General features: G+C 39.9%; 1 protein-coding gene across 2 annotated transcripts in view; it reads right to left on the minus strand.

Annotated features, from left to right (window-relative positions):
- The window catches only part of Zeb1 (zinc finger E-box binding homeobox 1), a 174,368-nt gene that overhangs the window by 41,039 nt on the left and 108,841 nt on the right, over nt 1–24,488 (minus strand). For both annotated transcript variants that reach the window (XM_028872953.2, XM_028872956.2), the window contains exon 2: nt 14,516–14,716. In XM_028872953.2, the coding sequence (XP_028728786.1) occupies nt 14,516–14,716 (201 nt within the window). The remainder of the gene's footprint in view (nt 1–14,515; nt 14,717–24,488) is intronic.

Genomic DNA, 24,488 nt, shown 5'->3' on the forward strand with positions numbered 1-24,488 from the left:
AACGCTCAAATCTGTACTAAAACATCTCGGAACATACACAAAGAACAAGAGATGTTTCACCGAAGGACAGACCGACGTAAGAAAACATATGCAAGTACATCAACTTCACTAGCTATTAAGGAAAAGCAAATCCAACTACACTCATCATGATGGTACACATTTAAGGATGGATAAAGTGAAAATTATTGCAGGGCTAGGTTATCAATCAGTGATAGAGCATGGCTAAGCATGCAAGACCCTGGGTTTGATCCTCAGCACCAGAAAAGAGCAGCAGCATGGACAATGAAACAAAGCAGAGAAACGCTTGTGGGGCTGCGGGGAAACTGCACCTGTCTGTGAGACGGGGGAACCAGTCTAGCGAATAGTTGGCAATCTCTTACAATATTAGATATACTTATGATATGCCGCAACAATCCTACCTCTGGACATTTATCATACAGAACTGAAAGCGTATTCACAACCTCTGCACCCCTGTGCATTAGTGTTTACAGGCTTTATCTATAGGTCTACAAAGTGGGAACAATTCATATACCCTTAACATGGAACAGGATGCATGTGGCTCATCATACATTGTACTATCACCCATCAACAGAGAGGAAGGATCACATATCAGTGCTTAGTGAAAGATGACTGATGCAGATGATTTCACACTAGATGGTTCCATTTTGATGGCATTCCCCTAAGGAAAGAAACTATAGTAACAAGAGTCTAGACTATGACAGGCAGAGCTTGAGTGGGAGGAAGACATAACTAGAAAGAAGTTACACTTCAAAGTTTTACTGATGAAACATTCTTTGTCCTCACTCTGTGTGCTAAAATGTACAGGACTGTACAAAAATAATAAAAATCAATTAAATTTTAAAATGATTCTTAGACTCAGTTTTCTAGTTATAGGTTCTATATCTAATTCTATAAATGGAAATGTGCAATTATAGTGTCTCATTAAACTATTTTGCTATTTTAGTTTTTTTTTTGACACCAACTGACAATTATATTCACTAGATTTTATTTAATTAATAAACTAACAAGACATCAAACTGGGTGTTGTGTCATGTATGTGATCTCAGCACTCTGAAAGACTGAGGCAGGAGGACTGCTTCCAAGTCTGAGACCAGCCCGGCAATATGTTCAGTTCAGGGCAAATGTGCATTGCATAGTGAGACTCTGTCTCAAAAACATGAAACAATAAACAAGTAGTAAATGAAACCGAACCCAGAACACTTGTGGTTACTTTTAGGAAATGAGAAGGCCAGAGATGAGAGCAAAGGTCAGAAAGGAGAAACACCACGTACTACAAGACTAGCAATATATACCAACGTATGTGCAGGTTACCAATTTTTACCTCTAGTTAGGAAAAATGGAAAACATCAGAAGTCTCAAACATCTGGGTAGATCAGTTACCCTAGTTAACATCCTGGTTCTTCTAGGTCCATGAGTCACTTTGGGGCAGAGTTATGAGTTCTTATCTTTAGTCTTAATTGCCAAAAAACTAGGGTATCAATCACCTCATATGACTATCTGAAGACGGAATGAGAACATATATAAGTATTCAGCCCAATGCCTAGCATACAGCCAGTTCTCAGTAAGTGATGGCTGCGGCAGTGGATCTGAGGAAGACACAGTAATTGTTACGTGGAGGTAACTACATGGAGGATATGGAGATCATAGTCTGAAACCTTGTGACCTCAAACTAACTCATTCAATTCTAAGAGCAGGGTCAAGTGGTTTGACAGTTACAGGAATGACTTAATTAAATAAGCCACCCCATTTACCTGCTCATTATCGGAGCTGACCATGAACCAGAAATTGTGCTAGGTGCTGGAACATGATATTGCAAAGACTTTATCATTAACCTCAAAGGGCAACTTAAGGGAGAGATTGTGTTAAGTGAGAAAGACAGTTATTGTTATGAGTGCTGCAACAGGGTGCCATTGGATTACAAGATATAACTTAATTGCTTTTTTATTCCTATTTAAGTTGTCCCAAAGGGACTGATTAAATAAACAGTGGCATCCAATACAACAGTGATGGTGAGTAAAATCAGCTAAGTTACATTTCCAGACATTCATGTTTCTTCCTGTGAGCTAAGACTTATAATAAATAGCCTGCCTATACACAAGCAAGCTACTTTTTTTTAAAAAAAAAAAAAAAAACACCAAAGATTAGTTAGCTACCAGAAGCCTCGAGTCACATGAGTGTCCTATGGCAGTGCAGAGGTTAACGGCATAACCTCCAAATTCAGACAAGCAGGCTTCAAGCCTCTGCTCGCACAACAGCGATTCTGGAGAAGTGTCCACTTTTGTTTCCTTTCCCTCATCTAAAAAGCAGGGACATTCCCCGCTTCACTGTCGAGAGTCCAAAAGTTTAGAACATGGGCACACAGAACACACACATATGAAATATACAGTAACTGCACTGATGATTATTAACAGGCTGTGATAGGTGGATTGTGATGAAATTTTTACAGTATGTGTGTAGTTTATACAATAATGCCTTCTTAAAGATGTCTGTATTATGATTCTCCAACTCCACAAAAATCTTAAGTGGCAAAACAGATGTGTAGATGTGATTAAGTTATAGACCTTGTGATAAGGAGATTTTCCTGGGTTATGTGGGCTCTTCACAGTGAAAGAGGAGGCGGAAGAGGGCAAGGTGAAATGGAGCAGGACGAGAGTCTAATGGACTGGACTTGTTCTGTTGGCTGTAAAGACTGAGGAAAGGGTTGGGATTGTTAACTGACAAGTTAACAGAATCCAGGATCACCTGGGAGTTAAGTCTCTGGGCATACCCATGGGGATTATCTAGACTGCTTTAATTGAAGTGGGAAGAGCTGTCCACTGTGGGAGGTACCAGTCCCTGGCTGGGATCCTGGACTATACAATTGGAGAGAGCAGGCTGAGCGGAGTATGTATTCATCCTTCCCTGTTCCTGACTATGACTATGATGTGGCCAGCGGTTTCAAGCTCCTGTCATCTCAACATCCCAGCCTTGCTGGGATGTACCTTAACTTTAAGCCAGAATAAACCCTTTCTCCTTTAAGTTGCTTTTGTCAAGAGTGTTTTTTTCACAGCAAGAGGAAAAGAAACTATGACATGGGTCATAAGCCAAGGAATGCAAGTACCCTCTGGAGGCCAGAAACGGGCCTGAGCCAGCGAGGAAATAGCGTCCTTTCACAACCAAAAGGATGGTGTTTGCTAACATCTGAGAAGGGAGATTGTAACGGCTGTAAGAAAACTAACGTATACAGTTTAAACCATTAAATTGTGGTAATTTGTCATGGCAGCATAGAAAACACCCAGCTGATGAATACTGTTAGAGCAGGGAGAGGAATGAGAACAGCAGCTATTTTCTGTTAGCCACAGGGAAGATTTGGTCTTGTTTACATTTTGCTGCTTTAGTTTTTCCAGATACTGAATCTGAAACCCAGTAATTACTGGTTCTTAGCCTTGTTGGAGGCCATGAAAAATACAGAGTGGAATTTGACATGGTAACTGATCTTAAGATATTTTTTTTTTTATGTATGGGCAGTGATGGCATGATCCAACAATCTACCCTTTGTTAACTCTCTTTATGAATGACATATTTAAAATGTATATATTTTCTGTTGTATTTAGTAGAAAAAGAAGATAGACTACTTTGGAACCACACAGATTTGGTTTGATTCTTGGTCTTCCATTTAGTTAATGAGTTAATGAACACTCATTATTTTTCATAGTGAATGTGTCTGCATTGTAACTGAATGTCTGTACCTGATAGCCTTTCCAGTCCTTCAATGTTTCAGGTAAATGACATGTTTCTTAAAATCCAGCCAGACCTGATTTAAAAAAAATCCCCAAGAAAGTAAGAAAAGCTTGATTTATATTGACCCCAATTTCAAGTCTTTTGAGACTACCCTAAATGTGGGGCCAACGAGGAAGGGACAAGGGCCACAGGTCTGAGAATGACTGATCCTCTACATTATATAATATAGATTACATAAGCTCAATTGTTAGTTTTCAATGTTTTCCTTCTGTTCTAGTAAATGTTTATTTAAAAAGTTGAAAACACAACTTTTATCAGAGAAACAGAACCTGATAAAACGTTTATTTTGATCAGGATGCTTACAGGCCTTTAATTTGAAACTTTTTACACTTATAGAGAAGTTATAATATAGGAGTTTTGTCTACTCTTTAATTGGCTCCCCTATCAGAGCACGCATTAACAAGTACCATAGAAAATATGACATTAGCATATGGAGAACTTTACCGAGCAACTGGCTTTCTCAAGTTCCCATGGCAAACCTGCATCCCCTTTGCCTTCTGAGCAAAGCACACCGATAAAACACCACAGTGTGTTCACATCCCATCCTCTTGAAGTCACAGTGACCTGTGACCCCACTGTAAGGAAGAACACTTGGACAGCAGAGCAGGCAGCTCTGATCAGGAAGAGAACCTGCCAGCAACAATGCTACTAGTAAGCTCTGCCCAGCAGGGTGGATGCAGCTCTGTGAAGAAAGCTCCTTTTGTGCTGACTCAAATTCTGTTGATGTTTCAGAACTATGATTAGATCAACCATATCCAAACTGACAGACCCACATTGCAAATTTCAGTCCTAAGAATTGTTTTGAAGAGCCCCCAAATCATGTCAAGGATAGAAATTGTATGCAACTAAAGTCTCATTACCTAAACTGTATTAATAACCACTGAACTGATGAATGACAAGATGTGATTACTCTTTGTATTTAGAAGTAGGGAGGGTTGGTAGGATTCTGAATCTGTGCTATGGCAAGGAGTCTTGCTTGCTCCAGATCTTCAGGCAGTGCTCACATCTGCCCTGGATCAGTGGGTAGGACGCATATCTGCTGCTCTGAGCCTTTACCACCCTGGAACCTGACTTCTTGTAATGGCAAGGCAGGTGTGGTAATGCACTGGCACTGCCCTGGGCTGGGCTCTCAGGGCCTGGCACTGGCACTGGTGGTTCATGTGGGCACACTATCAAAGGACTCATAATTGTATTTTAGATCTGTTCTTTCAGCTTTCAGTTGGGCAAGGCTGTCGTAAGCATGGTGGAATACACATAAATCTTTACTTTTTAAAATTAAGTGAGGTAAAGCCTAGTGTTCTCACTTTACATAGGTTAGAAATGGAGTTTATGCATGAAAATTACATGTGTTAACTGGAGAATTTTGTTTCTAGAAGTTCTAAGTAATTTTCAGTGCTTGAGAATATTATCAACAACATATTGTATGCTAACAGTAGATCAATAGTTATGTAGGAGGAATGTGCAGCTCTATATATCCCCTGACTTGAGTATTAAATTGTCTGTAGGATCATGTTGAATATATATTTTTAGGTAGCTTACATACAATGCAAATTTAAAATTGTTGATCATCTGGAGGCTGGTTTTGCTAATTTCATGTATCCATATTTGTGTTATGGCTGTTCAGTCTTCATAGATAACTGGATAAACTGCAGGAAGAAGACATGTGACTGCACATCCCTGTCCACACCTCTCCTTTTCCTGCCTCCTTCATCATCTTCATCAGCCCTTTATTAGTCAGGGTTCTCATATGGGGATTTAGTAGAGTGACTTATAGGCTATGGCCCAGCTAGTCCAACCATAGCTGTCTACTAACAAAAAGTCCTAGAATTCAGCAGTTCAGTCCATGAGGCTGGATGTCTCAGCTTGTCTTCAGTATATGCCAGAACCCCAAAGTGGGCTTTAATGCCAGTGAAGCAATGAACTTGCCACTGAGAGTAAGGGCAAGCAGGCAAAGAGCAAAAGCTTCCTTCTTCCATGTCCTTTATATTGGCTGTTACCAGAAGGTGTGGCTCAGATTAGAGATGGATCTTCCCACCTCAAAAGGTCTGGATTAAAAGTGGGTCTTCCCACTTCAAATTATTTAATTAAATAATATCTAATTAGTTCCAGATGTAGTTAAGTGACAACCAAGAATGGTCATCACAATCCCCTTCTGGTTAGGCAGCTTTGTGCTTCATGTAAGGGAGGGTCCTTTATCTGAAAATGCCTGTAGTTCCTCTGGACCTAGGGACCTAGGCTGACAGCGTTCAGAATTTAAGAAGTGAGCCACACCCTGCTGGCTTCCAGAGGGGTTTCTAAGAAGTGACATCATTCAGCCGGGGTTGTCCCTACAACCACAGTCTTTTGCATTTGTCTCTGTCATTTTGCCCATCCTTAGTGTTCGCAAGTTTGACTTTGATGTTTTCTGGCATGTGCTTCTCCAGGATTAATCTATTCAGGGCATAGTTTTATGTCTTTTGCCAGATATTAAAGCATTTCAGCCATTTCTTTGGACATTTTTTCCAGTCCCACCCTCTCTCTCCTCTTTTGCTGAAGAGCTGATGTCATAAACATCAACTCCAAAAGCATACAGAGGCACCCGTCTTTCTTCCTACTTGTCCAGACAGCTGAACTGTGTCCCATCTGCACGTTCATCTACCATTTCCTCTTCCTTCTGCTACTGACTCCTGCTATTTTTGTTGTTGTTGTTACTGTATTTTTCAGCTATAACTTCATTTAGTGCTTCTATTTTCCCTGCTTTGGCTGGGTGGGGCTTTCTGGTTTTGGTCCCAAGTCATGTTCATAATTGTTGATTTTTCACTTTGCTGGCTTACATTTCTGGTCTAATACCTGTGCCACTTAAGTTCTGGGTATCTGCTGCCTTTTCTACTCAACTTGAAATTTCCTTGTTCATGGTAACAAGTATTTTTGAAAGAAACATGGATGTCTTTAGTTATCACTTAAGAAAACAGACAGTAACTCTTATTTAAGTAATCAGCAGAGAGGCAGAGGGAAGGAATTCCAGGGCACTCTTTCAGCATCTGTTCCCTGATGGGAAGAAGGGTTTCTTGGAAGAGGCTGCTCTTTACTGCAGAGCTGGATGATGTCAGGCTTTTCCTCACTAGCTCCCAGCCACATCACCCTGGATGGGAAAGGCTTCATTCCTGTCTCCAAGAGGCTTCTACTGAGAGCCTGTTTGAGTGAATGCTTTTGTAATCTTGACTCTCCAGGAGGTTCTCTGCCCTACTCAGCAAGATGATGGGCTGTTTTATTGCCACTTGCTCTTATCTGCCACCACTGTGGTAGGGGGCTGGGATGCTTCTCTTCAGTGAGAATAGAAGACAGAGCCTCCTACTGAGGAACCTGCAGTTTCCTCTGTGGTATTTGGCTACAGATGAACATTACTCTCTAAAGTTTTTCTGTCTCACAAGGCTGTTGCTTTCCTCATTTTGGCTAGAGAGAGCTTGAGCTATTGTGTTATGTGTGTAGCTACTGAGGTTTTGGACCTGGCTTCCCCAGCATACAGTATCATCTATGAGAGAGTGAACAGAAAACCCAGGGACTGACGGCCATATCATTATCTGGCTTCTTGAGGTTTCTGGCTTCTTTTTACCTTTTAGAGATTTTTTAAAAAAATGTTTGTTTTGTATAACACACACACAAAGTACTTAGCAGGAGGAACAGAGAAAAATGTTTATTCCATTTTTTCTGAAGCAGAGATTTCTATAGATTTTTAGTAAGTTGGTAAGGGATTAGGTGATTATCTTACTTTACTAGTTTTATATATTCATGAGCTAAGAAAACAATATTTTTAATTGGCTATATTTGCTATTCATATTTTAGGAGAGATAAACACTGAAGAGGGAGCTTTTACATAGCTCACAGTTTATAAGTGTATTACACAGGTCAGACAGAATGTCACATAATTAAAGATGAATATAGTAATTTAAACAATGTACTGTCCAACAGTGTCAGGTAAAAATGACAAAGAACTGAAGCTCTCAAAATGAAAGGAAAAGCAAAGAAGGGAAAGCCCATTTTTCTTGAGATCAATGTCAGAATTTAAAAGGAAAAAGTCATAAGGTACTCATTGTAGACAGCTCTTCAGCATGTAGTGTGTACTGGGCATCAGGGGGCAGATACAGCTCTCAGTAAATCATAGTCCCTGCCTTTCAGAAGTTCTTTAGTAGAAAAAAAGCAATCAATAATCCAATCACAAAGCAGCTGTGGATAATGGTAGGTGATTCAGCATCCACTGTGTTAGGAAGTTCAGGTTTAAGAGGAGGTGACAGAAAAGGAAGAGGAGGTTCTGCAGGCAGAGGAGGCAGGACATGGGAAGGGTTAAAGGGAAAAGAATAAGGGACAAGAATGGTAATAAGGCCTGGTTTGGGAGGGGTGACTGCAAGGTACTAACTGGCATTTGCACTCAAATCCAAAGGCAACCAGGAGCTGCAGGAGTGAGTCTGATCTCTTTAGAAAGCACCAAGTTCAAGATCCAGATACCCAAAACCAGGGTACAAGTCTCTACACAAAACACTTGCTCTCCTGTTCTTGGTTTCAAGCCATGATCATAGTTGTTAAGGCATTTTTATCATACCAGCTTAAGTTCCGGGTCAGAAAATCTATCAGTGTCATTTTGGTGTTGGTGTCTTTGATCTCTGAGTGGCAATGATCTTTGAGGAATAGTGAAAACGAAAAGATGGGCAAATGCCATCCACTTTGTATTGCTGTAGGATATTCTGTATGCTGTGAGTATGTGTTTCTCTGATTGGTTGATAAATAAAATGCTGATTGGCCATAGCCAGGCAGGAAGTATGGTCAGGATAAGCAGACAAGGAGAATTCTGGGAAGAGGAAGGCTGTCAGGAGATGCCAGCCCACTGTCTATGGAGCAGCATGTAATGGCACACAGGTAAAGCCACAGAACATGTGGTGACATACAGAGTAACAGAAATGGGCTGAGTTTAAGTGCAAGAGCTAGTCAGTAGTAAGCCTGAGCTAATGGCCGAGCAGTTTTAATTAATATAAGTCTCTGTATGTTTACCTGGGTCTGAGTGGCTGCAGACCGGGTAGGACAGAGGAAGACTTCAGCTACAGTGTATTTCTACTTCTGACTTCCTGCTGTAAACTTCAGATAAAAACATTTAATTTCCAACCAGAAAACGTTTATGGGATAAGTTGATAACTAATACAAGCAATTAAACAAAGAACAAACATACTAAATTAAAATTAATAAAACAAAACAAAAACAACCCCCCCCAAACCTAATCACCAGCAGCCAGATCACTTTACTAACAAACAGAAAAATAATTATAAACTGGTCTCATACCCATTTTTTGTAACTTTACTACAGTATGGGTAGAAAAACATGTAGCTCTATTATAACTGGGCATTTAACATGATTTTCTATTATATTAATTTTGAAGAGACAGATGGATTACAAACTAGTTGAATGAATGTATTGAAGAGTGATGTCAGGACTGGAATGGAAGCTAAGGGGCAGGGCACTTGCCTCACATTCATGATGCTGCAGGTTCAATCCCCAGCTCTGCTAAATAAAACACCACCACCTAGGCAACTCTGACTTGAAGGAACTTGCCAAAAACCGTTTATAGAGGAAAGCTCGAGCCATGCTCCAGCTCTGTCCTTGGTTCCATTCAGCAAATATTTCAGAAGTCATGATGAATGATGGAATCAGGAAAAAACAAAATACAAGGGTAGTTAAGATGGTTCAAAGGGTAAACACCGCTTGAGCAAGACCTGAATTCAGACCCTCAGCACCCATGTAAAAGCTGGATGCAGTGGCAGATCTGTAATCCTAGCACTGATGGGTTAGGAGAAGCAAAGACACGAGGATCCCTAGCTCGTGGGTCAGCCAGCCCAACCCACCAGATCCCCAGCTCACTGTTCAGCCAGCCCAGCCCACCAGATCCCCAGCTCACTGACTGTTCAGCCAGCCCAGCCCACCAGATCCCCAGCTCACTGGTCAGCCAGCCCAACCCACCAGATCCCCAGCTCACTGGTCAGTCAGCCCAGCCCACCAGATCCCCAGCTCACTGGTCAGCCAGCCCAGCCCACCAGATCCCCAGCTCACTGGTCAGCCAGCCCAATCCACCAGTGAGCTCCAGCAAGTGAGACCATCTCAAAAGAAAAGGTGGAAAGCAATAAAGAAAAATACCAGATACCCACTTCTGTCTTCCACATACATGATACACACTTGTGTGAGCGAGCACCTGCACATACATGTGCACCCATGCATGAACACACACACGAAAATGAAACTATGGAACTTTGATTGCAACAAGATTGAGAGTAATGAACATCTCATCCTTCGGTTTCCTTCAAATTTCAACAAATAATGGAGATGGGATCATCTTAAGCTTTCTTCTCTTACTCCGGATCACATCTTGTAAAACTTCCTCTGAAAACACAATCAATTCTATACCTTCTCACCTTCTCGCCAGCCATCATCCTGACTCAAGCTGTGGCTCTCCATCTGCATTTATGCTGCTGCCTTCCTTCCTGTTGTCAGGTTGGTGACACAGCATCTACAGCAAAGCACGCCACTACTCTATCTGCAGTTTCCTCACACCTCCCTCTGCAAATGAAAACCAAAGTGCTCCTAATACTTTTCAGATCCTTAGATGTTATGGAATTTCATTACCACTCTGGCTTCATTGCCTTTAATCTCTTTCTGCTTCTTAGCCTCTGGCTATTCCTATCACAACAGCTGGAAGATTACAGTGATGCCCTGCAGCTATTGTGTATGGCTGATATGAAGTCAAAGAAGGATACTTCACTACTGTGTTATTTCCCAAACTCCACACCCCTGTCCAATTACAAGAAAAATCAGACAACCTCAAACTGAGGGGTACTCTACAAGGTACCTCACCAGTTCTACTCAACACCATCAGTCATGGGACCCTGTTCTGCAGCAGAGAAGATGAAGGGACACAGCAACTTCAGGAAGATAGCACATGAGAAGGATCCCTGGAGCATCAGTAAAATGGAAAGCAAGTCTAGAGGTAAGTTAAACCTATCTGTTCCATGAACGGAATGTTCTTCACTCATGTGGTGTCCTCTAATACCCACCACTAAAACCTTATCATCTTCTCTTGTGGTCATACACACCTAATTTTACTTTATAGCTCTTACTCATGTATGGAGATTAAATTCAGTTTATTACTTTGTTTGTTTTATAGTACTGGGGATTGAACTCAGGGCCTTACATATTCTAGACAATTCCTCTACCACTGAGCTATATCCCCAGCAGTTTATTATTTTGTATTAAAAAAAACTTGGCAAATTACTTTACTCACTGTAATATCTACTTATCTGTAGATTCATTATTAAATGTGTATCTATCATTTGTAAATGACAGCTTTTCCCATTCAAATTCCTACCTCTATTGACTAACTTTCTAGTCTTCTACAGTGGAGAACACCTCACCAAAAGGCTGACACAGTAGTAACAATGGATGTACTTAGTTTGTTTCTGTTCATAAAGATGTGCTCTTGTTAGACAAGGAAGTGCTCACTATTCCCAGGGTGTTTGCTTTTATGATAGCCACTAATTTTTACTAACCATTTTTCTTTGTTGAGATAGTATTTGATTATTCTGAAGTCTGTTACAGTGACAATTAAAAACGCCTTCACAGGTTATTCTGATATGGCATTCACATATGTACATGCACATACTTTTCTCATTTTGAACACCTGTAAAATTATTCAAGTTTTTCATGTACATATATTGCATAGCTAATATTTAGTCTGGGATTTTGGTATCTGTGTTTGGACTATTTTCTTTTATTTGGTTCTAGGTATGACAGTCCCTTTAAAGAGATGGGTGATCATCTTTCTCATATTGATTTTGAAGAACTTAGTGCTGAGACTATAATGTTTATGTCCTTGGATGTTTAATAGAATTTACCGATAACACACACTAATACATAGAATACCTTACTGTTATTTCTTTTGGTGTTCAGGTATATACATTTTAAACCAAGCATAGGCTCATGTAAAGACTTTTGCAATCAGGATACAGAACAGTTCTATTATTACCCTAAGTCCCAGGACTAGTCAACTATTATCAGACTCTCTCCCAGGTCCTAACAACCAAGGACTTGTTATTTATTAAATGGTTTCTCTATTAGAAATGTCAAATGCAGCATTACAGAATATAACCTTGGTAACAGGCTTCTTCCACTCAGCACAATGCTCTTGATTTACAGTTTGACTTTTGTTATATCATAATGTCTCAGGCCACACAAAGTCTCCTCATCTTCCACCTGTGAAGGAAGGTGGGTTTCTGGTATTTAATTTTAGGCGTCATCCTGAGTTTCTGTGGAAGGTTGGGTATGTTGCTAGATAGGGTAGTTTATACAGCTGGCTGATTTTCTACCTAATGATGCGGCCACTGTAGAGCATGGAGGGTTCAAGGCCGTTGTAGTTATAATATTGCTGTTTCTTCCTTCAGTTCTATTACTTACTTTAGACACGTGTTAACTTATTTTCAAAAAATTTCGAGCACTTATTTGAGTGAGTGTGCACTTACTTGCACATGTACCACAGTTTGTGTGGAAATCAGAAGACACCTTCCATAGCTGTCTCTTTTCCCACCATGTGGGTCCTGTGGACTGAACTAACAGTCAGGCCATCTTGCTGACCCTGCTAACATTTTTGTAAATACACTCTATCATTAGTGATGACTTTCTTTGTCTGTGGCAACAGTGTTTAATTTACATTCTATTATTCTGTCTAGTCACCATTCTTTTTTTTTTTTTTTTTTTTTTTTTTTGGTTTTTTGAGACAGGGTTTCTCTGTGTAGCTTTGCGCCTTTCCTGGGGCTCACTTGGTAGCCCAGGCTGACCTCGAACTCACAGAGATCCGCCTGGCTCTGCCTCCCGAGTGCTGGGATTAAAGGCGTGCGCCACCAACGCCCGGCTTAGTCACCATTCTTATGGAGTATTTTTTCATCCTGTCTCTTAGAGTCTCTGTCTTCAAAGCTAAAGTGAATCGTTTGTAGTTGGAATAAAAAAATCAGTACAGTCACCCTGTAACTTCTGATTAGAGTTCTACCCACTCACACCTTTGATTTTTGGTTCATGTATCTTCTGTAAGTGTTTTTTCTATTTGAGTTATATTTCTTACAGTGTGTGTTTGAGGAAATTTTTATCTTGTTTCTAAAGGATAGCTTTGCTGGGTATAGTATCTTGGTTTGCAGGTTTCTCTCTTGGCACCTGTGCAATATATTATCCCATTTTATCCTTGCTTTTAAAAAAAGTTTCTGCTTAGAAATTTTACAGCCTTGTGAAGTTCCCCTTATTTGTAGTGAGTCATTTTTCTTTTGGTGCTTTGGACATCCTCTCTGATGGGCTTTCTGTTTTGACCCCAGGTCCCCTGGAATAGAGCGCTGCTCACTAGCTCTCTGCAGCAGGCACCAGGCATTCTTTCCCCTCCTCCATCTGGAGTTGCACCTGATGGCTGAGCTGTGTGTGCTTCTGCACACAGATGTCCTGTCTGTGTTAATTCTGAAAAGTCCTTGGCTTTTATCACTTCAGATACTATTGCTGCTTATCCACCTGCAGTTCACACATGCCTTAGACTTTGACGTCTGCTAACCTCTTTTACATGTGTCTACTTGAATTTCACTTTGTGTGTAGTTTTCTCTACCTTATTTATTCTCTCTTTGACTCTCTTGACTTACTATTAAATTCATTTTGGGTTCTTACTACTTAATTCTTTTAATTTTTGGAAATTATTTTTAATATGCTTCATTTACTAAACGTGTTTTTAGATCATTTTGCACACATATGCGATACATACACACCACTCATCCCCACTCTTTTAACATTCCTACCAACCCCCCTCTACCCACAAATCCCTCTTTCACATTCTAGTCCATGTCTATTTATTCTATTTTGTAGCCACTGAGATCAACCAGGGCTATCTGATGCTCATGGGTTTGGAGCTAATCATTTATTAGATCTGTAGCTAGTTTCAAATTAATTTTTTCTTTAAACAAGATGGAACATTTCATAATCAAGATAGTCTGAGTTAACTTTTGCTTCTTTTTCTTTCTCATGTTCCTGTCTACTTACTAAATTATTGAGAGACATCTGTAGTACTAGGATGAAGGGGTATGCTTAATGGCTATGGATGTTTGCAATACCTATACTTTAAATTCAAATATGGCTTAAGATGTTTTAGAATACCACTCACCAATGTGAATTGGAGCTCAAACCCATGCACAAGAGTCTCAGGACAGTCCTCCACTTTCTAGTACCTAGCCTAGCCAACTTTATTTGCTAACTTTGGCAGCGCATAGACAGTAGGGGATTTGTTTTCTGTTCATCATTTTACTAAAAACACCCCCTCATAACATATCTTTGCTTGAGATTTTTGCATACTGAATTATTTTATTGTATTAATATGTTATTTATTATTAATTTGGGTATCCCAATATGAAATCAAAGGTAGCTATAAGTATTTCAACAATATGTTGAAAGCTTAGCCCTGGTTAAAAAGTCTACTAAATTCCATATATTTTAGGTATGTTTAAATAGTCCAAACAACATAATTCTGATTCAAAATCTACTTTTGAAAAATAAGTAGGACACCTAACCTTGGTTAAACGAATAGTTGTATTGTTTATTTAAAACATTTACCCGGCTGATCTTTTCACTTAATACATTTTAAGAGAGCAGAGAGCAGAGATCTGTGAGGAGATCCACTCACCGTCCTCCCGCCAGCAGTTCTCGGCACCGCCGTCCCCGTCCCCGCCTCCCGGTAACACTGTCTGCTCTGCTGCCAGCTCGTCCTCGGGCACGCCACCTTCACAGTCAGCCGCATCTGTGATGCTTTCCTCCTCCACAATATGGAGTTTGTCTTCATCGTCAGAATCCGAATTTGCTTCTACCACAGTATTATAATTTGTAACTGTAATACAAAGGAACAAATAATCAAAATTGGTGTAAAAATCTATTTTTACCCCTCACAAAAATACAAATTAACTTAAAAATAGATTGCAATTCAGTAATTTTTCCAAAACCATAATTAATAAGCAACTCACTTGATAACACATCTAGACACTAGATGGTCACAGTGACAAATAATAGTATCTACACTTATTAAAAATTCATGTAAGGTATAAATGCTTTGCAAATATTAGCCACATTTAATTCTTACAATTTTAAAACAAGCATATGACACCGAGTTTTCCCAGTTACTGCTTATATCCCTATTCTACACACTAGAAAGCCAGGGAGAGAGAAGGTAATGTCTCTGGCATGCAGCCAGCAGGTCACGGAGGCAGGATTTGGAACTCAACAGTCTGAGTCCATGTTATCCTCTGAAATCACATTACACACTCTTCATCAGCACTGACCTTATTGTGTACAATGCTACTAATGTACAATTAGGCTTCACATCTTTATAGGGGCCGCCTTTCCTAATAAAAATACATCCCTCATCAAAGTTACTCTATGAAAAGGACAGCTTTCAGCCACACGCACTGCATATTAATCCCATAGTGACTTTAGAAAGTATCAGCTAATTTAGTCAAATTTATATGTAATACAATTTCTAACTAATTTTAATGAATTTCATATCAGAATTAGAAAGATAAACAATTGTTTTGAATGGTTTCCATACTTTGTAGCACTTGTGAGATATAGAAAATAAAATACTTTAAACAATCTAGCACAAATGAGTGCACAGTCACCACTCTGGTGGCATAGTTTGTGTCTAATGGGGAGAAGTCACTGAAAGACCTAGTTTCAACTATTTGCAGAAAGACCATCATTTGCTACATTTGAGAGGGAAGGAGGAAAAGACGTTCAGTTCTGTCTAGATAATGAACAGTTACTGCCCATTATTCTTCCCCTTGACTTGCAGCCAGCTAGCTGTTCTTGAGAGAAAGGAACCACCTAAATGCTTAGATGATAGGCATCCATAACCCTCTCCCTAAAAAGTGCATGCACACACTATAGGTGTGCACTCCCACACACCCATACCCAACCACCCAGATATATGCACACCACTAACAACATGAAGAAACATAATTGATAGTGTAGTTAAGTATATTACGGGGCGAGCAAATGACCCAAACCCCCAGGACTGCTTTGGGAGCTGTAGGAAGACCCAGTCTGTTCACAAAGTACCTGGTGTGCCACTGCACTTGAAGCAGGAATTGGTCATGTTTTGGGTCCAAAGAAAACACTGTTCAGTCTTTAACATGAATACATTTATCTAGGTTTTCTAAGAGAAAACAGTTTCTCTCATTATAAAATGCATGTCATCATAAAAAAATCAGAATGAAAACTCTTGAAGTAAGCGAAAGTAACCATTTCCTCTCAACTTACATTATAAAGGAAAAACAGCCAAGTGCATTGCTTCAATGCACTGGGCAGACATGACATCGAACATCATCACATACCTTATCCTAATAAATATAACAAAAACCCACATTGCTTGTGCCTGATTATCTACCACAAAAGCAACAACAGCATCATATTCTACTGTTTAGCCACCTTACAGTGTGTCATGGAGAACTTTCCCTGTCAATATATCTGAAACTCAATTATTCCCCAGGGTTACCAGACAACATTCCACTGTGCAGATACATTCTCACCCAGTTTTTAATAAAATTTACTTTCTTTCTGGTGGTAAGCATGAACATCAAAATAACTTTTCTATGCTGATTGGTTGGCTATGATTTGTCCCCCAAAGACTCATGTATGGATAAGCTGGACCCTGGTGGGACTCTTTTGAAGGCTCTGGATACGGGTGGAGGGGGTGGGTCATTCCTGATGCCTCCTTGTTGTGCCCTTCGCTTCCTGTGTGCCACGAAGTGTGGCCCACTCTGCAGCATGCTCCTGCTGCTAGGTTTGCTTAAACGCACGAAGCCAACCAATGACTGAATGTTCTGGAATATCGAATCAGACATTTTTCCTCCTTTAAGTTGTTTCTGTCAGGAATTTGGCCAAAGTGACACAAAAGCAGGCAATACAATAGTCTTCTCTCAAAGAGATTTATCAGACAGTTTGTGGGGTAGAATGGTTGGATTGGGGATGAGGGGGTGAAGATTTGCTTGGTAGATAGTGTTCAATTGCTACTCTTCAAAGTGACTTTTTAACCTTTCCTGAGATATTACTTGAGCAAGTCTGTTCAATATATCAACAAGGAAAATGTTCCCTTTACTTTAATAAAGATAGAAGCATGGGCAGGTTCTCTGTGACAAGCCAAAGCACATAGTTGGGAAGCAACTATGTACTATATACAACTCTAGAGGAGCGGAGTGAAGAGTGCGGGGAGGGAGGGAGATTCTCAAACCCAGCATGTGCACACACAGAATGGGGACTCTGAAAACGATAAATCAGGATTAACTTTCATCTGGACTTCCAAGGTTATCAGTAACCTGAATTATTTGTTAAAGGCATCTGATAGTTAGGTAAACCAGCTAGCTTTGACTAAGGCTGAGGCAGTTCTCAATTCCAACAATCCCTGGCTACTCTGGGAAGCTGTGCTGATGCAGAGTTCTCACTGGGCTTGTGCACGCTGAGAGTATACACATGGACCACCGAGTTTCCTGCTACTTGTTGAAGGGAAATGCTGGTACATTTTGGGGATTCCAAATTGGCCACTGATTCATATGGCCTTGCCTTTTAATGAAGTAATACTACACTTCAGTATTATCATAATTAATTTTGTTAGTTGTAGGTGGTTTGGCCAACTCTAGATTACATATTTAATGAATAGCTGGGGTATTTTTAGACTTAGAAGCATCCTCTGAATTTGGTTTTAGGGCCTAAGTGCATCATATTTTAAATATTTGTTTGCATGCCTTGTATTTTCAGACTCCCTTTTAACCTAGACTGCAGGGTATTCCAAAGGCCACTTATCATTTTCTAGGACTTTCCTGTTCCCCAGCATGATCTGCCACTGTGATATGAAAGATAAGCTGAATAGCCAAAACACAGGAACAACATACATGTAAGACTATAGAGCATATTTTGATATGTGACATGAAACGGGGAAAACACCCAAACCTCCAAACTTTATTGCTTAAGATAGAGAAAAGAACAGCAACTGTTGTCCAAGGTTGTTGTTTCTTCCTTTTCTATCTTTTGTCTCAATCACCCAGGCAAGAGGAATCAACCATCCTGATCACTATTTAGACAACAGTCAAGATTCTGTTTTCTGGATCTGTCCTTTGAAAGCTTGAGACAGGGTCTCTCTGTGTAGCCCTGTCTGTCCTGGATCTCACTCTGTAGACCAGGCTGGCCTCCAACTCACAGAGATCTGTCGGTCTCTGCCTCCTGAGTGTTGGGTGCACCACCACTGCCAATAAAGCTTGTGGACTTCTTCAGAGGATTTTCCTAAAGCATCACCGAAGCACATGGAATACGGCAGGCCCTGGTCAGTCCAGAGACAAATGCGAGAGCCTGGCATCTTAGTCTTCAGCCCATTGTAACTCTTTAATCTTTGATTAAAATCTGTTGTAACTTCTTTAATCTTTGATTAAAATAAGTAACGTACACTTGGTGAAAGAGGGTATTTTTTCATACTTTTACAACATAACACAGTCATTTATAGCCTCATTTCATAAACTGTGTTAAATGTGCGTGGGGACGTCTTAAAAGATTTGACAACAATAAAGGGTTCTGAACCCAGAACAACTAAAAACTTATTTTACAATTAAATGCAGAATGAATCGAGGTGCCCTGGAAAGTGCTCACCCATGCTGTATCACAACCCTTGGCATAGATAGCACTGGTTCCAGACATACAACATGGCACATATTGCCCCTGAAATACCTCATTTCACTAATGCACATTTAAACCACACCATAATGTTTAAACTATATCTACAAAGTTTCTTGCTTGTACAGAAACATAATTCCAGTATTCCTCAGCACGTATCAATTTAGCATTATGTCTGGATTGTGCTATATTATTTGATTTTTAAAACTGCCATTTGAGTTGCTAATTTGAGCTCATAAAAAATGGTAAATGGTTTTTGGCCTAGGATTAGGACAGAATATTCAAGTTTCTGAAAGAGCCATTAATGTACTTCTGCTATTTGGTAATATATATTTATGTGAAGTAGTATTCACAGAATCAACAATTATAAAAATCAGAATAATGATGAACCCTGAAAAGCAGTGAAGATGCTATACATCCTGCAGTACGAAATTCATAGCTGAGATTTAATTTTCATGTGAAAAGAAACAAGAATCTCAAGCTCATTAGCAAGTTTCTTTTGTCTTTAGTAAGTAAGAAGATCTTATGTATGGCAAAGAACTGTTTTAAAATGCATCCTTTATGATTTGTTTTCAGCAAATCCTTGATTTGTATACCTAATGTGGCAGTTTGAACAAGATGTCCTCCACAGGCTCAGGCACTGAACATTTGGTCCCCAGTTGGTGGTGCTGCTTGGAAAGCTTGGGGGGGGGGGAGGTACAGCCTTGCTGGAGGAAGTATTGTTGGGTACATTGGTTTTCAGAGTTTAAAGCCTCATGCCACTTCCTGTTTGCTCTTTCTGTTTCGTGCTTGTACTAAGAGATGTGAGCTTTTAGCTTCCTGCTCCAGACACATGCTGCCATGCCTCCTCACCATTACGGTCTCTTACCTCTCTGGAACTGTAACTCCAAATCAAGTCTTCCTTTTATGTTGCTTTTGGTCATAGTGTTTTACCACAGAAACAGAAAAGTAACCAACATACCTACTTTCTATAGTTATATATCAGGCTCACATAAAAATATACTGGGTAAAAAGGGTCATGAATGGAAACATTTACAAAGCCTTGGTATATAGGATATAGTAATTCAATATAAATATACCGTATATGTATGACCAAGTCAGAGCTATTAGTATGTCCATATCCTCACATGTTACCACCTCCATGTGTCTCGAGCCTTAAACTCTTCTCTAAGTCATTCTGAAGTATACTATTATAGAACAGAGCTGGCTTATTGTGCTACAGGGCAGTAGAGTTACTTCCTCTCCTCCAAGCATATATTGGTTCCCTTAATCGCCATAAAAAGAGGTATATTCTCAGTTACAAGTGATCATCCTGACTCCAAATTTAGTTAAAACAATGGATATTAAGAAAGCAAGGATAAAAGAAAAGATAGTTTTTAAAATCTTTAAACATGGAACTGGAGAGATGGTTCAGTGGTTAAAAGCACTGGCTATTCTTCCAGAGGACCTGGGTTAAATTCCCAGCACCCACATGGTGGTTCAATACTGTCTGTAACCCCAGTTTCTGGGGATTTAAAGCCCTCTTTGGGACTCCTTGGGCACTGCACACATGTAGTGCACAGACATACATGCAGGCAAAAACACTCATACACATAATAAAAAACCTTTCAATGTGACTTATATAACGTGGCTTTCAGTAAGACATGGCAAGTGTTGAATGCATTCTTACTCTCACCACATGTGGTTATGACTACTGACTTAGAGCGAGCTCCTGTGGTATTATTTAAGGCTCTTGTGTTTGCTGTGGCTGCTTCCACTTTCCCCTCCTCTCCGAATCTTTAGTGCAACCCCAAGAAGACACTACTGCATCTCTCTTTAGTCTACACATGTAGAATAGATGAGAAATTTGCACAAGGTTGTAGAGTTGGACTCAAACATCTTAGACCATACTGTGTGTGGTACTTCCCCATGGAGACAGTTGCATTAGTGATAGACACTGTTATATACATTTGTTGTTTCTCTGTTCCAGGAATTCTCAGTTATACATTGAAAAACTTGCTACTGAAAATATTTTCAAATGACAGAATAATTTTAACCGTTGGATTTTATAATGATATAACAGTATACTATTGGGTAATATCATTACAGCCAACAAATCTTTCAAATATGTCCTAAATTACTTAGCTTCTTGCACATCGCACTGTATTAACTACACCAATTAAAATTCTCTATGAACCCCCTTTCCTTAAGTGATATAGTAATATATGATGATAATGAAAGTATCCAACAGATTCCATGCATACAGTTTCCGAGTGGAGCAGAGCGCTCTCAACCTGCACGGTCACCTCAGTGCTTTGTAAAGAAAGACTCTGACCACAGTGACTCACCGTGGACTGTGCAGCACTCAGCCCACCTGGAGGAAGCCACTTTAGGAGGCTAGAGAAGAAAGATTACCTCTGGAATCTTTAGTTCTTGTCAGATGATACATGAGACAAGCTAAGGTCACATTTCAACATATGCTTTGGTATGCAAAGGCTTTTCTTTCCAGAGGTTTTTCATTATGTGAGAACATTAATTTAACTACATCTTATCCATTCCCATCTATCCCCTTAAAATACTCATCTGCACAGCAGAAAGATAGAGCCTTTTCTTGGAAAGTCTTACCAGTGAACCTTACAAACCAAGACTGCATCTAACAGAGCGGCTCTGTATTCACCAGGCTAGTGTACAGCCACGGGGTAAGAGCCTTGGAAAAGCTCTGAAGTGTCCAGAGCCAGTGGGGTCAGTTTTTATTAAGAATATTTTACATGTCTTAGAATGATGTGGAGAACAACACAAATTTAGGCATGTGTACTATGAAGAAAAATGTACTGAGAACTTCTATTAGTAGGAGTGATAAAACACTTATACATACATGACATACATTTACATGGAGTGCGTGTGTGCATGTGTGTGATGTTGTACAGACAGTACCTGTTTCAAGCACTCATGTGCCAAGCACACGTTAGCTTGCATGACAGTGGTGGTTTCACCAGTAGGACTTTAATCACTCTGTAGATACACTTCTTAATCAAGGCTACCTATTCAATTGAACAGTAATCATAAAATGTTTATATAGTCAAACTATCTTTTAAAACCGAACTCCAGTAGAAGGCAATGGTTGTGAACTCTCCTTGCAGAGGCCTGGTGGTTTTCACTGCCTCCATACACAAGCTATTAATAGAATGAAAGCTGATAGGCAAAGGCAGAGGGCTGCCATCACTGGCAGAGCCCTAGTTTTTATTTTTTCCTTGTCTCTCATTACATAAAAAAATAGTAGAAACTCACGGGGTTTGTCTTCAGCACTCCCTCAGTCCTTCTGGCCCTTGCTCATCCTCCGCAAGTACCCTACCTGCGCCCGGACACCTCCTTAAACCTCTCATTCACACAAGAGCTAATTTCAGCTGGAACAGACTCAGCTCACAAGCAGGGACATAACACAGTGAGAGCCAAGGCTCAATTCATTGAACTAATTCAGTTCCAGAAACAGGGACTGCATGTCACAAAGTATTTGTGCTAAAGTAATTCATACCAATTTATCAATAACTAATACTCTCTTCACAGCCAGACTGTGTCTTTACAGAAAGAATGATTTTAATTTACATGACCTGTGACTTATAGAATATTAGTATGACAAACCCAGGAAAAGTATGAAACAGAAGTGAAAATAAAACACAGACATACTGAATCAAAACTATACAGGCCATGTTCTGATGAATCAATACAAAATTCTGTCTGTAAGGATCAAATGCTATAAATGATCCACCAGCCTAGTTGACTGTGCAGAAAAACTAAGAAACACAAACATTCAATATCAAAATGCAGTGGGCTGGAGATATAATTCAGTAGAAGCGTGTGTGTGTCATGGGTTTGATTCCCAGCAAATCCCCCCCCCCCCCGATGCACACACGTGAATAAAAGCAAGTAAAATTAAAGTAACTGTAATTACAAAGGAATTTTAAAAAGTGTTTTATAAATAAATATTTTATAAGTCTAAGCAAGCAAATTTGATAACTTAGATGAAAATTCTTTCTAGGAAAATATAGATGATTATAGTTTTGACACTTCAGAATAAAACTGGGAAGTTGCCCAAAAGCTAACTAACTGTCCCCAAATTGCCAGAGCCTTCCCTGGAGACTTCCTTCCAAGGCCTGATAGTTCTGATGCTTCTTAAGAGCTCACAGAGCTGGGCAGTGGTAGCACACACTTTTAATCCCAGCACTAGAGAGGCAGAGCCAGGTGGATCTCTGAGAGTTCAAGGCCAGCCTGGTCTACAGAGTAAGATCCAGGACAGGCACCAAAACTACACAGAGAAACCCTGTCTCGGGGAAAAAAAAAAAAAAAAAAAGCACCCAGAAGTGTACCTCAGCTGTTCCCTGAGGCAGCATAATTGTCATCTAAGCTCTGAAAATGACACTCGGGCATATCCACTTCAACCGAGGAGCACTTTACTAGTCACAACTGACGAAAACTAAAAAGTCACTAGTTTATTAAAAGAATACAGCAAACACTGGCCAACACCAGGAAACAGATGAGACTTTATTAACACAGAAATAGAAAGAGTGACGTCTATAAAGTCTGGAAGGCATTTGGAAAAAGAATTTATCACTCCTTGCTGATATCTGTATAGGGAACAGCTCTGGCACTGGAGAGCCGCTGTATAGGTGCTCGCTAAGCAAACAGGCTCCAGGATCCAAACTCAGACCTCAAAGTAAATGCTGGGCCTGACTGGGATTGCCTGGGATGCCTGCACTGTGGAGACAGAGTGAGGGCAGAGGAGGGGCTTGACAGGCTACCAGCTTAGCTCTAGGTCCACTGAGAGACACTGACTCACAGGAATAAGGACAGAGCGGGAACTGATGTCCTCCTCTGGCCTGTGTATGTGTAAGGCTCTTGCAGCTACACACACATGCATGCACACATCATAGCTGTACACACACACAAAGACACACTTTCACACAAAATCCAGTAATAAATAAACCAAGCTAGCATCATGATATATATATTTATGTACTAGAGATATTTATAAGATAAAAATGCTTGCCATTATTAACAATGTTCTAAAACAGTTCATTTTTAAAAAGAATGAGAAATTATACTAAAATGAGTAAGTGAAATTTATTATTTGTAAGTAGCATAATATTTCTAGAAAATTCAGAAAAATAAGACTAAATATTCCCATTAAGAAAACTGGTAAACACCTGTGACTTAAATTGGAAAAATTAATAACCTTCCAATATGTCAACAACAACCAGCTGAAAATACAACGGAAGGAAAAAATTCCACTAATATGAACTACACAAAAGACAGTGTATAAAGGAAAAGCTTAAGGACAGGAAGGTCTTACATGAAGACCTTTAACATTTCACCAGAGGCCAAAACAAATAAACAAAAAGGCACATCATATTGGATAAGAAAGATTTTATATTATAAATACACCAGTTCTACCTAAAATATTCTATAGCAGTACAATTCTTATGAAAATACTAAGCCTGGCATATGGATCACAAATGTAAGTGATTTAGACCCAAGGACTCCAGAGTACATCTAAAGGGAGAAGCTCAGTCTCTGATCAGGCTGCCTGGTTCAAACCACAGCCTCGCCACTTACCACCCACGTCACCTTGGAATGTGTCCTATCCTTTGCCCACCCCAGCTCCCTCCACTCTAAGATGGGGAGATGTCTCTAGCACGGTTACCACAGTAAAGGAAACTATTATATATGCAAAACACTTAGTAGAATACTATACACATAGTCTCAAGGAATACTGTTAGTATTATCTGAGAAAATAAAAATATTCAGGAAAATCAGAAAAAGTCACAGCAATGAGAGTTGTGGGTGGACACGGACTTGTCACTAACAGCAAATGCAGGTTTGTACTTTCACAGGCATAGGCAGTCATGGGCTTGACCACAGTCCACACACAGATCCCCACACAAACACAAGTCTAAGTCAGTGTAGGAAGAAGT

The sequence above is a fragment of the Peromyscus leucopus genome, chromosome 5, assembly GCF_004664715.2.
Source record: "Peromyscus leucopus breed LL Stock chromosome 5, UCI_PerLeu_2.1, whole genome shotgun sequence".
NCBI lineage: Eukaryota > Metazoa > Chordata > Mammalia > Rodentia > Cricetidae > Peromyscus > Peromyscus leucopus.